This window comes from Pundamilia nyererei, unplaced genomic scaffold (assembly GCF_000239375.1).
Source record: "Pundamilia nyererei isolate P.nyererei 1_Seehausen unplaced genomic scaffold, PunNye1.0 scaffold00024, whole genome shotgun sequence".
NCBI lineage: Eukaryota > Metazoa > Chordata > Actinopteri > Cichliformes > Cichlidae > Pundamilia > Pundamilia nyererei.
In genome coordinates, this window is record NW_005187425.1 from 908,651 (window position 1) to 926,741 (window position 18,091).

General features: G+C 40.2%; 3 protein-coding genes across 4 annotated transcripts in view; 2 read left to right on the plus strand and 1 right to left on the minus strand.

The window, feature by feature from the left end:
• lrpprc (leucine-rich pentatricopeptide repeat containing) overlaps window positions 1-1,386 on the plus strand; it is a 57,797-nt gene extending 56,411 nt beyond the window's left edge. For both annotated transcript variants that reach the window (XM_005727312.2, XM_005727313.2), the window contains exon 38: window positions 1,114-1,386. In XM_005727312.2, coding sequence (XP_005727369.1) covers window positions 1,114-1,179 — 66 coding nt within the window. In that variant the 3' untranslated portion in view covers window positions 1,180-1,386. The remainder of the gene's footprint in view (window positions 1-1,113) is intronic.
• A 3,426-nt stretch (window positions 1,387-4,812) lies between these two features.
• Window positions 4,813-11,756, minus strand: abcg8 (ATP-binding cassette, sub-family G (WHITE), member 8). The gene is made up of 13 exons (XM_005727507.1): window positions 11,712-11,756; window positions 9,745-9,846; window positions 9,486-9,633; window positions 9,003-9,241; window positions 8,612-8,744; window positions 7,826-8,095; window positions 7,351-7,504; window positions 6,959-7,060; window positions 6,680-6,879; window positions 5,836-5,912; window positions 5,420-5,687; window positions 5,186-5,313; window positions 4,813-4,950 (listed from the first exon to the last, which is right to left on the minus strand). Exons 1-13 carry the CDS (start codon window positions 11,754-11,756, stop codon window positions 4,813-4,815), a joined length of 2,004 nt encoding a protein of 667 aa, XP_005727564.1.
• Window positions 11,757-12,237: 481 nt separating this feature from the next.
• abcg5 (ATP-binding cassette, sub-family G (WHITE), member 5) overlaps window positions 12,238-18,091 on the plus strand; it is a 13,275-nt gene continuing 7,421 nt past the window's right edge. The window contains exons 1-6 of the mRNA XM_005727508.1: window positions 12,238-12,404; window positions 12,633-12,754; window positions 12,898-13,034; window positions 15,265-15,363; window positions 16,259-16,391; window positions 17,598-17,737. Of these exons, the coding sequence (XP_005727565.1) occupies window positions 12,238-12,404; window positions 12,633-12,754; window positions 12,898-13,034; window positions 15,265-15,363; window positions 16,259-16,391; window positions 17,598-17,737 (798 nt within the window). The remainder of the gene's footprint in view (window positions 12,405-12,632; window positions 12,755-12,897; window positions 13,035-15,264; window positions 15,364-16,258; window positions 16,392-17,597; window positions 17,738-18,091) is intronic.

The following is an 18,091-nucleotide window of genomic DNA, read 5'->3' on the forward strand; positions in this document are numbered from 1 at the left end:
GCGCCCCAGAGTCACGGAGTTGTGTAAGGGAGATGGTGTCACTGCAATAGCCACTCTTCTTTTTGGGTTCATAGTGTTTTTGAGCATTTCAGCACGATGAACATTTTTTTTAAGCTGATGTGGGTCTATTTTTAGCAGAGGACACACACACACACACACACACACACACACACAGAGGCCTCTCAGCCACAGCACTTTTGATGCGCTGTCCCCTTGAGGCAGGTATAGGCCGGAGCCTTACCTTCACATCACTCACCTGCAGTACGAAGATAGAAGGAGAAAGAGGGGATGAAGGTAGAGAAGCTCTTACATTATTTACTGAACACCAGGGTAGTTAAGTGATTGCTGGATTTTATAAACAGAGTAGAGGGAGGAGAGTTGCAAGGAGAGGGAAAGGTGAAGAGTCACAGAGTTGAGAAGTTTCTACAAATAAAAGCGCAGCTCCCGACGCTGGTCTTCATCCTCTCTGAATGTATAGAGGTTTGCATTTTCTGGCAGCCCGTTTCCAAAAAGAAATGTTTCAGTTTTATTTCTTTTTATTTCTAAATGCTTTGAACTTCGTCAGAATGTAGCCAAATAAGCCAACATGTGGACAAACCTTTAGAGGAAATAAGATATTTTTAATTAGGGTGCTCTGACCCCCTCGAAACTGTTTGAAACGCGTGCCAGGATCTCCCTCTCCCTCTCTGTAGTGAGCACGGCGATTTATCGGCATTAATTACTACATTAATAAGCAAACGTACATTGTAAGGAGCTGGCGTAATCTGCAGAAAAGCTCTCACCTTCTCCCCCTCCCAAAAACACCCACCACAACACTTTGTCTGGATCAAAACACTGATTAATTAGCCAGGAACAGAGGCAAAGAACGGAAGTGCGTGTTTGGGGAATGTGCTACAAATCCCTTATTTGTGTATTAATGGGGATTTAAAGATGAAACGAGACAACCTGGTTGGAGACTGGAGACTATTTAGACGGACCCAGGAGGGCTCCAGTGCCGCTTACTTTAAGAAAGAGGCGAGATACAAAACACGCCTTACGGTGTAAGGCTGCATCAGGTGAGCAGGTGTTGGGATGTTTGTTGCTGAATGGTCTGCCTTTGCTTTCTCTTTGCAGGAGTCCTTTAAGTTTTATGCAGACAAGCTGAGAGCTGCCAAAGCCCAGGCGACAGCGGAGGAATAAAGATTAATCATCCTCTCCTCATACCTCATTGCAAATCCCACAATTTTCTTCCTTTCTTTCTTTTTTTAATATGAGTTGTTCAATCTGAAATGTTGAGTGTTGTAACTTTTGGATGCTGAGATTCTGTCCACTGCGGTATCAATACTGTTGAACATGTTGCTAATGTACAGAAGTATTTATCCTAATAAACGATGGTAGGAACCCAGACCGAGTGTGTGAGGTTTTTGTGCAATTAAAAGAAAAATTATTTTCACAATACCCAGCCCACCTTGGGTGATGTTTTATGTCTTAATCGGGTGCAGCTCAGGGGACAAAATGCATTTACTCAAGAACAACAGTTTTCAAGGTAGTGCATCTTTTACTTTACAGAATTAAGTTATACCCACAAAACCTATAAATTCTTCATCATGTTTCAGGTGGATCTCCAAAATGACTGGAGCCGTGTGTTGCATGTGCATTACATCACCAACGCTCAAGTTTCTGACTTGAGCTTTTTGAGGGCCTCTGCACAAGTTAAACACATAATTAAATGCAATACCGGTTTTAAAGCATGTGTAAAAACACATGAGTGAATAGGTTTTGTATTTGTCATATACCCTACATTATAATCTATATACCCAAGCAACAATGTGAAGCTGAAGAAATGTGAAGAAATGAGATGAATGGATGGATATATGACTAATTTTGAGTCAAAGGTCATAATTAATCTAATGTTGGGCTTTTTCCTCCTTTTTTATGTAAGGTCATTTCCAGCGGCAGGCTAGAAACAAACACAATTTGGAAATTTATGTTATTAAAGGTCCTTTTCAAAGAAGTGTTGAAGCTCGCAAATATATTAATGTATGTTTGACTGTTTTTGCAATATTAAAATTATATTTCAAACACTGAAATGCTTGTTTTGGTCTTAAGTTTAAGGTGTGGCTTACATACTATATTTCCAGTGTTTGTGCACTGAATGTTCCAGGTTTTCCCATCGCACATAATTAGCTACCATATGTTTGTGAATTCAGCAATCTAGCAGGTCCTGGTCTGTAAGTCTGAATTTTGAGTGAGCATAGAGAAAATTTAGACTTTCATTGTCGTGTGTGAAGAAAGCTTAGGTATCCCCCCACCACCACTTCCCCTGCCAGTGGCGGACTCCCTCAGACATCGGTGCGTTGGTGGTTCTTTGTGTCCGGGGATGGGCATCCAGGTACACACCGGCTCACTCCTTGGCGGCCGCTTATCGGGGCCTGGAGCCTGGGGCTCGCTCGGGCCACTTCGGAGGTCGGTCACTCAGGCACAGCTGGCTGCCGGCGGAGCTCACGGGCGCGTCACTGCAACTCCCCCTGGCTTCTGCTCCGCGGCTGCTGGGTGAGCCCTCATCTGGGACTCTCCTCAGCTCTTACTGGAACAGTGGCGCGGCTGCCCCTCTGTTGGTCTTCCTTGGTCTCTTGTGTTCTGGGGGCCTCTGGATGTCTGGAGTTTTGATCTCCTCCATACCTGCTTCATGCCCTGGAGGACGGGGCTGTGGCCCCCCCACACCCTCAAGCAGATCATTACATGAAGGAACCTTTTTAAAAAAACAAAAAACAAGCGCGTCCATGCTCACAGGTGTACACACGGCTGATCACACCCACAAACTACACCCCTTTTGGCTCCTACCTCAAAGCACACTGTGTTCTGTTGATCTTATGTGCTGCACAATAATGTTTAATATTTAGTATTTACTGTCATATTCCCATATATCATTGTGATGTTGTTTATTCTATTACTCTTGTTCTCTTCTGCTTGTTTTCTTTTTTCTTTCTCAGCAGGTGATCCAGGTGATCGATAGATGCATTTTTTCTCTGCCCGTTCTGTTGGTTTTTGGTTTTTTTGCCCTTCTCCCCCGTCCCTCTTCTCAGCTGTTTCTCTTTCCCTCTTTCTTTCTCCCCTTCTTTCCTCCAGTCAAGTCTGTCCCGTATTCAGCAAGTGAAAATAAAATAAACAATAAAAGGTGATTCAAATGGACCATTACAGCAAGGCTGGGATGGTCAATTTGGTAAAGTAAATCCGTTGGGCATCTTTCTTTGCCTTTAGACAATAATTCTGATGGCAAAAGAGCCAAATGGGACAGGCAAAAAAAAAAAAAAGAAAGCTTAGGTATCAATAACAACCAGCTTGTGCAAGGTCAAGGGCACATACCGGGGTCCTGACCTGGTTTTTTTTCCCTTCCTTTTTTTGTTCAAGTGATTGGCATCCCCACAATTAGTGTACCTGTGACAGTCTTGAAGCCATGAAACAATAAAATAGGCTCAAACATGCCATCCTACACAGTCTGCTCAGAAAGCTGCATGTGTAGATACATTTTCATGCAAGACATGTAGCCATTGATCTGATCTGGGAGACATTTTGCTTGACTGATAGATGACCTTATGCTGTCTAACCCCAGCTCTCTGCAGCTCTCCTCTACTCGACATTGAACTCTGTGCTGGCCTCAGATATTCCCTAGATATTCATGTAATGCAATGCCCGCAGCCCTCTCAGAGCCAGGCCTTAGATAACACTCACTGGTTTTTCCCCAAGATTGCGGGTTTGTTAAGGTCAGCGGAGCTCATTTGGAAAACAAATTAAGGCACAGAAGGAACTTCTGATGTGAACCAGCATGTTTTCTAAGTTATGGTGATATATAAACTTAATATCCCCCTAATATTTCTGCATAAAGGAGTATTGCGTGTTGCCAAAATAGCCGTGATGCGAAGGATGATACACACAAAAAAAGAAAGAAAAATTACACTTCCAGTTTAATTTTCAAGCAGCTGCAGAGCTCCAGTGAACTCCATCGTGTAAGTGAATGTGAAGGCTGAGGATGAGTGCACAAACCAAACATAAACACGCAGAAGTGAGGCATTTTGAGACGATACTTTACTAATTTGGGCTCAAACCACGTTAGAAAAAAGATTTAAGAGGCTTTTGCACCAGTGCAAAAACTCACAGCTTACATAGCATTCAGTCTACACAAGAAGTTTTTTCCGAGTGTGAGTTGGCCTACTAAATTTCTCTTGGTCATCTTTCTTCAGTGCTCAGTATTCTGTCTTAATAATATGCTTAATAACTTCACATATACAAAAAAAAAGATAACGCTGAGAATATCGAAAATGGAACAAGCAAAAGCTGCAGATTGATATCTGCTAAAGTAGCGCTCTAATCATCTGCCATGCCTGGGAAAAAGAGGGCGAACGAGAGAAAAGTTCATTATTTTCAAATCAATGTTACGACAGTCCTCTGCTGCCATCCAGCAGCAGGCAGCGGCACTGCGACTCCAAACTGTTTCATCGCCACGCTCAACTTTTTCTTCTGTAAATCTTTTTCTGTTGGCAGATTAAAACCGTAAACGATGGCAGCATTTTGAAATATTTCAGATGAGTAAATATAGTATTTTATGAATATTTTTCCCATTACACGGGTAAAGTTTGTGATGCTGAAATTACAAAAATCTAAACATTTTAATCATGCATGTATTTTACTTTTATAGCATTTGAATTAAATGTCTAAAGAGGAATAAAATGGAAAGTTTGGTATCGAAACCAGCCGAACTAGAACCTCCCTTCCACTTATGCAAAATAAAAACCCTGATGATGTCAGAGTGCGTTTGGTTTTTCTCAGTTTTGTTCACCAGTCTTGACTGGACTTCTGCTTGATGAATTTTAGGGACAGGAAATAGAGCACCATGAAGCCCAGACAGACTCCAAGTAGGACCAAGTAGCAAGAGTACAGCGGGTACTGGTTCATGTGCAGGGCCTCCACGACCTGAATGACATACAGAAAGGATTAGAGGAGAAAAATGTTCATCAAATGGATTTGTCCATTAAAGTAAGAATTAGCAGGTCCTTAAAAACATTAATAGTCCTGATAACTCTCTTATGGTCTGATTTGTTTAGTCCTATAAATCTTAAAGATTTAATATCTGTACAGATAATAGCAAACCTAACAGTAATGTGTAAACAAATCATAACTTGAGTTGAAATGATAGTGTTTAACTCACGTGTATGCCATCAACATTGATAGACATGTTTGCAATGGTGACGGAATACTCGTTGCCTCTGAACTGCACCTGCAGCATGCCCTCAAAACCCCAGCGCATGAATGAGGCATAAGAGAGCCATGATGCCACTGTGGAGACAAAAAACATGAACAAACATTAAATGCTGACCAGCTCATTTTTCTTTCCGAAGCTGTCGCCTGCTGTTTATGGTTTATAACACAAATAATTCCTCACCAAGCCACAAATTCTCCAGGTTGATAACATAGCCTGCAGTCAAGTAGAAGACGGTGAACAAAGAATTGCCCATGAAGGCAGAAGTCTGCAGGGTGGGAAGCAAAGCAGCTACAAACAGAGCCATGGCCCGGCTGCAGTAAACCATGAGCCACACTAACAAGAAGTTCAGAAGGAAACGGTCTGGCGCCTTGTTAAGTCCTGCCAGCCAATAGATGGGCAGACCATAGACTAATGTGAACACACAGTGTTCTGGTAACTCCCCCAAAACCTGAAAATGGAGAAAAAGCATATATTCAAAAATACACGACAGTCAAGAATGCATAAAACATACTTGTAGTACTATTCAGCATACAGTGACTCCAGCATGGAACAAGACTGGCCCCTGCTGGAGATTCAGTTTTATCACTGGACTTTACCTTGGCAAAGAAGTAAGAGGTCACAGAGTACATGCCGTCCTGCAGCTCGTGGTAAAGCATGGCTCTCTCTGTGTGACCTGCAGAGAGCATTCAGTCTAACGACACTCAGTTCACAATACATGCAGTAGGATCAGCTTCATGAGCTGTATTTAGCCTCAGCCAGGCAGTTTGCTTTTTTCTTAAAAACTAAGATGTCAAAGAGTTGTATTAGGTTAGGACATGAATATATAGCACAATGTCTCTCTACATAAATGTTATGATACTGGATAAAATGCAGTTTCAGAGATTTTTTAAAATTTTCTCTCTGCACTTAGAGTCGCAGTATTTAATTCTAAGTGAGCCTGGCATCATTTTTCTATCTTTTGGTGTCTTCTGACCTTGACCTGAATTAAACTTGACTTTTTATGGTTATGGCTAGACACCTCTACACTGTACATGTGGCTGGATGTCATAAAGTTCAGGGTTAAAGAACACAAATCTGTCTGATAACTCTGATAATCTTTCCATTCTGAACCATCCTACCTTTACCTGCTCTGTTAAAGTGTTCATCATTAATTCAAAGAATAGAATAGAATAGAATAGAATAGCCCTTTCGTCATTGCGCATGTACAATGAAATTGTGGACATCTGCAAATGACTGCAAATGCAGAGGTCACAACTTGAAATGCCTTCAGTGATTTTTGCTTTATTTTAAACAGATAATTTTTTTATGATACTTATTACATGTGAACATTTATAACATAAAACACTTAAATAATTTAAAGTAAATGCATAGAGAAATCAAAACACAACCTCAGTGACACTTATTACTGGCTTTATCCTTTCAAACTGCTTTATAACTCACATTTAGCTATGACGTCCAGCACCACAGCAAATGGGGTGAGAGCTCCGATCATGTAGAGAAGAGACACGGTGTCCTGAATGGACAGGCGGGTTTCTCCTGCCCCGTAGTAGAGAGAGCCGACCAGCAGCGACATGAGGAGGGCCTCGAAGCCGTGAACTAATAGGGTGACCAGGTCTCTGAAGTCATTATACATGTGACGCCTGATGAACAAGAGGAGAGAGGTCAGTGTTCATATTCAGTCACATAGATTTGAGTGCTCCAAAACATTCATGCTCGTACTTGATGAGGGTGTTAAACTGGTGTAGTTTGCCTGGCAGTCTGTTTTCATGCCTGGAAATAGTTATTACTTCATCTTCTTTTCTCCTGCTTGGCTGCTGAGGGCTGCTGTGTGGGGGAAAAAAGAGTAATGGATGGGTTAGTCTGGGTTTTAAAGGTTTGGTCCACAGCTTAAGCATGACCATAAAGGATTTTTAAGCATCTACAACAGGTAATCACAAAAAACAGTAAATCCCTATATATGGAAAGCTGTAAGCAGAGATATTGTGGTGTTATTTCTTACAAAAAATACAGAAAATCTTATGCTTTATTAGAAAAATGCTGGTTCATTATCACTACTTACTGTTTAAATAAAATTTTAAAAAAGCCAAACTTTCACACAAAAACATGATCACCTGTCGGTTTGCGCTACATCAGTCCCAGCGGCTTTCCACATGTGGTCGTCAGTATCACGAACCTTTTCCATGAACTGCTCAGCCAGAACTCTGGCCCTCTCCAAACACTCGGCTTCTCGCTCTGGACTGCGCCGGTCTATACTGATCAGATCAACTGGATACACATGCACACACACACACACACACACACACACACACACACACACACACACACACACACACACACACACACACACACATAAAGGACACAGGACACCAACAACATGAGGCTTAAATAGGTTTAAAAGAATGAAAAACACAAAGAGATGTAGTATTTATCATTAAGATGAAAACAAATGCTTCTTTTGCAAAATTAGTGGTAAATTGTTGGGTCCCAGCTTTCCTTAAGTTACCAGTGAGCATGGGGTTGGTAAGAAGATGTTATTGCATGCTGGGAAGAAGCACATCTTAATTCTCTTTTGACACACTTACTAACCATAGTAGTCAGAGGGGTTGCAGTATCGTGGGCAGGGGTGTCCCAGAGCAGTGAAGTAAGGCACCATCTCACGAGCTGCACCGCAGTAAACAGCTGAACCTGAAGACATCAGGACGACGAGGTCGAAGAGCTGAAAGATATCTGATCGAGGCTGGTGGACTGAAAGCAGGACCAGACGATTTCCCCGAGCCAGACGGGACAGTGTGATCACCAAGTTATGAGCGGTAAAGCTGTCTAAACCGGATGTGGGTTCATCCAGGATCAAAATACCTGAGAGGGGAAATAGACCAATCTATCACCTCTGATAAACCCTGTTCTTTATATAACAGATCTTAACAGTATGAGCTCGAAAATAACAGAGGAATCATGATTGTTAAAGTCAGTAATTAGTCAAATGTGTTTGTTATTCACAGGAAGAAGTGTTACACTCGTGTCACTTCTCAGTAGTTTATAGATGTTCAGAAATGGTATGAAATACCCTGTTTAGAGCTGAAACATTTAAAACTCGCATAAACACAAAGGTTAAAAATGTTATATCTATAGTAACTTTAGAAGTTGCAATAAAGACAACATATATGACACTGATTACAGTCAGATGCTAAATGGAAAGGAGGCACTGGAGGTGGGTTGCAAAGTGGCTTGTAGAGGACACAATTAAAATAGTGTGCCATATATAAAAGCTGCTGCTTGGATTGGGACTTCAGTTTGAGTCATTGCCCTGTCTTAACAACATAAATGACAGTTCAGGGGACCACATTAATTAATCTCTGTGTTAATATCGCTCACCGGGGTTCCAGAGAAGCTGGACAGCTATGCTGACTCTCCTCCTCTCTCCACCAGAAACCCCCCTGATGTAGTTGTTTCCCACCCTGGTGTGTGCACACTGCCGCAACCGCAGCTCTGCGATAACATCATCCACCTGTGACAGACAGCGACCAGAGACACTGTTAGTCATTGTTATCTGGACACATACAAGCATTCTTATCATTTAACACGTGTTTGTTCAACAAAAACTCTGAAGAGTTTAAAAGGGCATGCCTTAACGAGAATGTGATAAACATGCTGACAACGGCTCTATTATAAAATGGATAAACAAGAACCTCCCAGTCCAAACAATCATGCAAATACTGTTATGGAAATAGTTTGAGTCCCATTTATTGACCAGTCTTAATCTTACCCTCTGGTCCCTTTGAGCCTGTGTGAAGTGAGTGGGCAACCTCAGTTTGGCAACAAAGGAGAGAGTCTCTCGGACGGTGAGGTGAGGAAGAAGCCGATCGTCTTGGCGGACGTGAGCGATGCTTTTCTTGACGAGCTGGGGCGTGTTGTGCTTCCCATTAATTAGAATCTCACCGGACTTCATGATGCCTCCTTCATCCCGACAAGTTATTATGTCCAGCAGAGACGTTTTACCACAACCTGAAAACATATTGAATTTAAGACATTCTCATCTTTGCTTATGTTCAAAAAAACAAACCATAAGCAATATAGAACCGGAGGAATGCATCTATGAGTCTTCCAAATTAGCAGATTTTCTACTTATTTTTACTTAACACACATTTATTCTTCAAGAAAATGCAGTTTTTTCTTTACTGTTCTGGTGGAACAAAGCATATCTATTACTTTATTTAATAAAGCAATACTTCAAATCTTTGTGCATCACCTGAGCTGCCAATAAGGGCCAGCATCTGTCCGCTGTGGACAGTGAGGCTCAGCTTGTTGATGGCTGTCTGCTTATTTCCTTTAATTTCCCACGGCATTTTGAACTCTGACAGCCTCTCGTACCACGGGATCTGAGCTGCTGTATCCACCTGTGAACATAAACACATGTACACGATGAACACCTGCAGCATGTATACACATGAACCAGTCAGGAGCTTGAGAAAACTCATGTAAGATAAGAGCAGGTGACCTATAGTTACCTCATAGCAAAGGTTTTTGACCTCCAGCACATTGCAGCCTCCACTGTAGGTGAAGTAGAGACTGCTGTCCTCCTCAGATGAGAATAACTCTCTGTCTTGATGCTGTTAATGCGAAGCAAGCAAGTCAATAAGTTTCATACAGACCAGGATACATGTACTAAATGTTTTTTTATATATAGACCTATATATACCTTAAAAACTATGAGAAACAAGATGTTCTTATTTCAAAGTTTCAAATCAGAATTACAGATTTGCTGATTTTACACCACAAAATTGGGTTTAGTTAGTAACAACAAACAGTACAGTAGATAATAAACCTGTGGCCACACGTTAGTTGGATGTGATTAGAAAATGTGATTTTGTCTTTTGTCATTTAGTCTTTTATGGAAAAAAATTGTTACACGCATTAACTTGTGTGTTTGATTGTCTACCTGCGTGTGTCTGTTTGTACTGTATGTGCAAATATCTGCCTGTGTGACCAGAGTCCAATTTCAAATAAACCCAATAGTTCAGTTGCAGAAGAAAAAAAATACAAATGTTCAAATTGAGATTAACAGCATCCTGCCACTTAATCTAGTTTACATGGTGTAGATTATAACATACAGTTCTGTTTTAAAATTAACGACTTTTTTAGCCACACATCAAATTTGATCATTTATCACTCATGGAAGCTTCTATAAAATAATAATGTACTGGCTGAAAAAAACAAATACATATTTGGTTTTTTTTACTGATTTTTTTTTCATTGTATAGCAAAACGAGGTCGGACATCAGATAGATGTGAAAATGTGAGTCGTGAACGTAATAAAACAAAGAACGCAATTAATACATTTACAACCAAATTAAGCCATTAAACAAATGAGTGAAAAATAATTTGATATTTTACTGAATGTATAAATTAATGAGACACTTAACTGGGCACGATCAAAAATATGTTACAAATCCTGATTTGAACACTGGAAGGAAAAAGGACCTGGATTTCAGTGCTGTAACTGGGAAAGCTTGGTCTGAAACTGGTAAAAGCTGCTGGCAAGCAAACAACTTGGGTTTGCTGGGGTTAGCATATTTAAGCAGTGAGTCTGCGTTGCCTTCTTAACAGAAGTTTATGCATTTCTGGCCATTTGATAGAAAAACATTTTTTTATGCTTGAGTAAACAAAACCCAGCAGTGGACATGTTATAGCTAAGCAATAATAACTGAACAGGAAGCCAGTGTAATGACACCAGGAAAGGCAAAAGGTACCAGGTGTGATCGTGACCTTAGTGCCTACCAGACTTCATGTACTGAAGCAGTCTACTCTGGACTTAATGAGTTAAATAATTTTACAAATAACGTTAAATGGTTCATTTGGGTTCTCATTGCATAAACATCCAGATTTCAGAGCATTCTGGTCGCATTTTTAAGGATATTTATCTCGACAAAATGCATCATAGAGTTTGGAAATGTTGTCACTGCTGATCCCGCCGTTGCAACCAGAACATGCCAGATGCAGAAACTGACATAGGAGAAAAACAGAGCTTGCTAAACCATCTATCCATCCATGTATTTTTCCAACCAATTATCCAATTCAACATTTCCTATTTGAAATTACAGTTTTTTTCTAAATTAATTTGCACTTAAGTGCATTCAGGGAAAAATTCCAGTTTTTCAGCAAAATGTTAAAATGATATATTAGGAAATCAATCAAATTCTGTTCTTCAAGATTATAAATAAGTTTGGTTTTTTTTAAGAAAAAACAAAAAAACCCACGTAAAGTAAAGTTTCTAGTACTGGTTGAGCACACTAGTGATCATAAATTGATTTAGGTTACTTCAGATTAGTTAATAAAATCCCATGTTATACTCAGTCAAAGAGAGGAGTTTAATGGCTGGTAGGGCTATAAATAAAATAAAACAGCACAAAGTTAAGACCTGGATTGGTCATTTTCTTTAGGAGAGCTAAGATTTGCATATTTTGACCTGACAGACCTGTGAGTAGTCGTTTGTGTGTATAAGGTCACTGCCATTGTCCATGGTTAAAATTTGCAGGTTAGAGAGGTCAATACTCCTCTTTTCCTCTTCTGTTAGGGTCTTTATTTTCCTCTCTGTCTGCTGCTTTGTGTCTCCAGTTGTTCACGTCCTCCTGAAGATCTTCTCCCTTCTAGTTCACAATTCTTTCTTCTTGAAGCATCCGAGTTCATGTCATGTCAGTTCGCCCTCTGCTTTATCCTGTCAGTCACAGCTTTTTTGGGACGCAGCCGACAATACGAGGATTGAGTCCAGACTGAAGGGCTGTGAACTGACTTAGCATGTGTGCTTTTTGTCTTCATTATACAACCTTTGATCAAAGTTCTCTGAGATAACATGACATTTGCTGCGCTCACGCTTCCAGAGAGTCACTACTGATCTCGCATTTCTGCTGTGTGCAGGCAACAGGCGCAGAAGACAAAGTCTGGGACTGAAACAATATGAACAATCTGATGTGAAACAGATTTGACACAGACCTGGAGGAGACATGAACAGATTTTATTCAATGCAGACGGAGGAGCCGCAGAACGGGAAAGTAAAAGAGTCCTTCAGGTTTGTGGCGGAGGTGAAGAAAGATGTGTGGAGAGACAGCAGAGAGGAGCAATCAGAGCCCACCTGTTCTCTAAGTGTCAGAAAGATCTCCTACACAGTCAGGTAAGTGCTGCTGACAACCAACACGAGTAACTCAAAAACAGACTCAGAGAATTTAACTTAATTTACTCATTATTACTTGACTGTGATTGTCTGATTATCTGATTGTTCATAAAGAGCTGATTCTTCCCACAGCCGAGATAGACATCGTGTTGAAAAAAATAAAATACTAATATCAAAAATACTGTCCTTGTCCTTAAGCGTGTGTGCATATATACATGTGTTTCACAGTGAACGTGTGGGTCCGTGGTGGGACTTACCCTCCTACAGGAAACGATGGACTCGTCAGATCCTGAATGATGTCTCCTTTCATGTTGACAGTGGGCAGATCATGGGCATACTGGGCAACTCAGGTTCGAGGTTCAGTTCAATGCAAGAGCCAAATGTTTAAAGTGAAAAAGAAATACAACATTTTTTTATCAGGAAGCGTTAAAAATCAGTTAAATCATGAGTGTTTTATGCATATGTGTCTTTATCTGCACTTTTCATAATAAAGGCTCAGGAAAAACCACATTGCTGGATGCCATCTCAGGGCGGATTGGGAACCAGGGCACGCTGCTGGGAGAAGTCTTCGTTAATGGTAGAAAACTGAAGCAAGAGCAGTATCAGGACTGCTTCTCCTATGTGCTGCAAGTAAGACAAAGAAACGTCCACACATCAAGATTTAACTCATAGCTATTACTTATTATCCCAGAATTGCATTTCTATAGATACAATATTGATATAATAAACATTCATAAATAATTAAAAGTAATATTAATGTTAATATTACATAGTGTTATATGTGTTAATATTATAAACATATAAAATATTATGTGTTAATAACTATTAGGTTACATATAGGTATTACATAAATTACATAAATTACATACAATAAATGTTAAAATAACACAACAATTGTGTTTAAGTTAAATTAACAGACTTTTATTTACACTTATAAGAAAATTGTTTCTCTGTTTAAGTTAATAAAACCCTTGGGTTGCTTAATATCCTTAACTACCATATCAATTTTGACATTTTTAAACTCGTCATATGCTTTTCTTTTTCTTTATTACAAAAAACATGTACATTTATAAACAATTTACTGTGTAATGTTAAACAGCTGCATAAAAAGCACATTTAAATGGTAATAATATACACAGAAACAAAAGAAAAGCGATCTAAGACTGCATGACCTCCATACTTTGTTCAAATTTCGGATTCTAATCCTTTCACAACATCAGTTTTTTGGGGGTCAGGAGTTCGAGTGGTTCGATCACTGGATCCTCACGTTCAATATTTGGCCAAAGCGTCATTGTGTAAATACTGAACCCTGGTTTAAAATCACTGCACACCTGAGTGATCAACGGTTCAACAAAAAACTTCCTCTATTACTGTTCAAGTTTATTATTAATTAATATTACATTTATTAAGTTGCATACTCTCGCACACCCTCAGATGTGCATGCTAGCTAGTGACCGCTTCACACGAGTGGATGGCAAGGGTAAGGCTAAAATAAAATATCAGTTTGACAAACTGAATCCTTAGTAACGTCCAAAAAGCCTCTAAACATTTTTTTTTTCACAAAAAAATAAATACAATAATTTCCAGCTACATCTACACAAGTCAAAAGAGGGTCCACAGGCATTCACCAAACATTACAGATACTGAACCCCAAACTGACTCCAGTACATCCATTAGAGTGTCAGTGTGTGCATAGTAGTAAGACATACCTTCACAATGGTAAAGAATTCATGGATTGAAACCCAAATGAAATTTAAAAGATGGGCCCAATCCCATCTTTTAAATTTTGAGCAATCCTGCTAACAATCAGATGGATAACAAACAAAAAGTCAAAGCAGTTGAAATTACATGACTTCTAATAAAGGAAAATTTATTCCCAATTCAGAATTGTCACAATTGTCACTTAACAGAAGTTGAAACCCAGCAGTGGACGTGTTAGACAAATGATTAATGGGAGACTGAACAGAGTTTAAAGTAATTAGCAAATAAGTTCATGCACATTTCACTTTCCTGTAGTTCACACAAACACTCATTAAACTTTCCACTACAGTTTCAACTGCAGCTGGCCTCATGCACATAGCCTGTATGTATTTAGTTTTGCCTGTGGTTGTACAAACCGCCACAAACTCAATGAACATTCTGCAGTAACTCCTGAAAAGCTGCCCTGGCCTCCGTATGAAATTAACTTAAGACCCCTGATAGCCTCCTCATATATGTAATCTCGCAATGAGAGGTGCTCAAGTGTATCCAAAGCCTGAATTAAAAACACTGGTTTAAAACCAGCCTTGCTTCTTTTCAAATCATCTCTCCCCTCTAGCTGATAGCTCCCCCTTCTGCTCTCTAAGCCTCGTCATTAACTTCCGCCGCTAAGCTGTAGATGAGGAGGTGATATGAGCTCCTCATATTAAAGTCATTCAGATGAGAGAATAAGGAGAAGTGGGATTGGGAGGCGCCATGTGTTAATTGAAGCAGGCAGCAGGTTCAGCTGGTTTAAGTCATGCGCCTGTGCCTGTGCGTGTGCACACATCTGAGGCAAAGGTATATTACAGATGGGTCGCACTGGCATATATGAACATAGACGTTTGTGAGGATATATGCTCACTGTACGGGGATGTGCTACAAAGATGCTATAGATGGAGAGAGTGTGACATAAAAGTATCCAGTCCAAACATATACTTCCATTTGTTTACTGATGACCACTCAAGAGAAATACTGAGATGTTTTCTTAATCCATCTCCTTGAGGAATAGAGGTGGTAGTTTCTAGTTTTAAGGCTGCCAAATCACAATTTACAGTGTTTTTTTGTGTCTAGTTTCTTTTCTGTTAATGCCCTGTTTTCTCTTTCTGCCATTCTTTTCCAGAGCGATAACTTGCTGAGTTATCTGACAGTGGAGGAGACTCTGACCTACACAGCTCAGCTGGCCCTGCGGAAACGCTCGGCTGAAGCTATCAAGAAAAAGGTGACTTTAGAGCTGCGTCTGGGCATTTCTTTCATTATTTTCTTAAACCTGGCATCTCTGCCTGCTACAGAACATATCCCAAAAAATAAATAAATAAATAAATTACAGGCTGATGGATATCAGCATCCACTAAGATGTCAGCACACAAACAGTTTCAGTGCTTATTTGTATGATCAGCTTAATCTTAGAAGGTGCATTGCTGTGTTGTTTTATATTTTAGGTTAGTTAAGTATGGCTGAGTTATTGCTTCACAGAGAGTCATGTGCAGCATCAAGATGACTGAGAATGTGTTACAATTTGTTACAGATCTCTTTGCTTACAGCACATAAATGCTGCAAATGCCCATTTTTAAAAAAAGAGTACCTGACCTGACATTTAAGAACGGCAGGTCAGTTGTTCTCAGCCTAATATTTTGTTTGAGTCCCTCGCTCTGAAATATTTCCAAACTGTAAAAACAGGAAAATATTGCTTCTCCTAATCTTGTGGAGCTATCAAATACACTCATCAAGGTCTAATGAAGCTCATGTGGTGCTTGGCACCAGCAGTGGGTCCTTTGGATCCTGTAAGTTTAAAGTGGAAACAAGATGAGTTTTTTTCTGGTGCTGGTTGCTTCTAGTTTTTTCTTTCTTGTTCTTTTGAACATTATTTTTTTAGACTGTGTAGATTGTTGCTGGGGTCAGACTCAAACCCCTGAGCAAATTTCTTAGTATTGTTCCCATGAGCAGGGTGATTATCTAAAGAGTTCACAGCAAATCTTTTCATAATAATGAGGGGATTTTATTCCAAAGTTTTAGCTGATCAATGTATGATATCTCCTGCAGGCCCTTTTTTAGTAGATTTGCTAATAGTTGTAACTCTTGTCTCACCTGAACCTTGACCTCTGGCTCCCATGTAGGTGTCAGCAGTGATGGCTGAGCTGAGCCTTAGTCACGTGGCCCACAGTGTTATTGGAGGTCAGGTTTTCCCTGGGATCTCCGGGGGTGAGCGCCGAAGGGTCTCCATTGCCAGTCAGTTACTTCAGGACCCAAGTGAGTACCAGTGCACCTCAGATACACCTGAGGAGATTTACACAAGTTCATCTCTGGCCAACCTATTTCCTCCAAAGCAAACATTTGCTGTCGGTTTAAATCAAAATAATGAGGTGACGCAGAGTAAAAGTCATTAATAATCACTCAAATCTTCACTTTTAATAGATGTAAAATAGATAATAAGAGGGATTAGAAGTGATTTTCAAAGACTTTGGCAGATAAAAGAAAAGGATTATACATAACATGCTTTTATAAAATGTTTCAAAATATGTCTTTGGTGGAGTCGTGAAAAAGAAAGTTTCAATGAGGTTGTGTCTGAACTTTGACTGGGCCATTGCACCACCTTGATTATTTTCTTTTTCAGTCATTCTGTTGTAGATTTGCTGCTGCTTGTTTGTCAGACTAGCAAACTGCCAAAACAGGACTGCATATAGTCCCGTGAAAACTTTCTTTTTTCCCACGACTGTGGGAGAATGCAGCAGAGGGAGGCAGAAGGATCAGACGCATGAGAACAGTGGAAAGTTCACCACATAACCTGTCTCTCCCCAGAAGAGTTTTGAAGTCCACACTGGAGAAAAACAAAAGGATCTAAGTGAGACAGAAGAGACAGAGAAAAGGGAGAGATGGAGAAGAGTAATAAAGGACTGGGTTATCACACCGCAAGGGGAATGAGCAGAAGCCCACTTCAGTGTGTGTGTGTATGTGTGTGTGTGTGTGTGTGTGTGTGTGTGTGTGTGTGTGTATCCCAGGTGTAGTTTATCAGGACTTCAGTCCTCTGGGGAGGATGGAGGGTCTCAGTCCTCATTCAGGATTAAAATGCCCATGAACACACTCACACACACTCACAGAGTCACACACAGAGTAATGAGGAGTTCCCATTCGGTGACTCTCCAATCAACCAGGAAATGAATTAATCTCACAATTAAAGTATCTGCTAATTCCACTCTGCTTTCGTAATGCGAAGAGCCAATCTTTTAATTGTCCTAATTAGAGTAATTAACTAAAAAAAAGAGAACTCACTTATCTCCGCAAGTTAAGTCGGCCCCACAGAGAGTCCTGCAATGTGCCACTTAATAAAAAGTACATCTGAGAGTTTTTACTTAGAAGGAAAAAGTTATTGTCCTGCCTTTCACTTATTCTCAGTGTTTCACTGCGTGACAAACCTGCAGTGACAGCAGTGATGTCATTGGGATGCTGTCGTTGCAGGGGTGATCCTATTGGATGAGCCGACCACTGGTCTGGACAGCATGACCGCCAATCAGATTGTAGTGCTGTTGGCAGAGCTGGCCAGGAGAGACCGTATCGTCATAGTAACTATCCACCAACCACGCTCTGAGCTCTTCAGGGTGGGTTTTTGAGAAGAACTGGTGAAAAAGAGAATGAATGGCTTGTAGAGTCAAACTCACACCCATGTGCCAACATCAGCTACATTTATCTAACTCACAGCTAAAGAATTGGTTTTGTTTTTTTATCAGAATTACACCACTTCATATATTAGACACATATTAAGAAAACATTTTGGTTACACTGTACACATGAGTCTTTGATCCTTTGATAGTGAATGTTTTGTGAAAAGTTGCATGCTGATGGAATCAAAGGAGCTTGCAAAGAAAAGCGTCTGGACTTCATTAAGTTAGTTGAAGATGTTTCACCTCTCATCCGAGAAGCTTCTTCAGTTCAAAGGTCAAATGGTGGAGAGT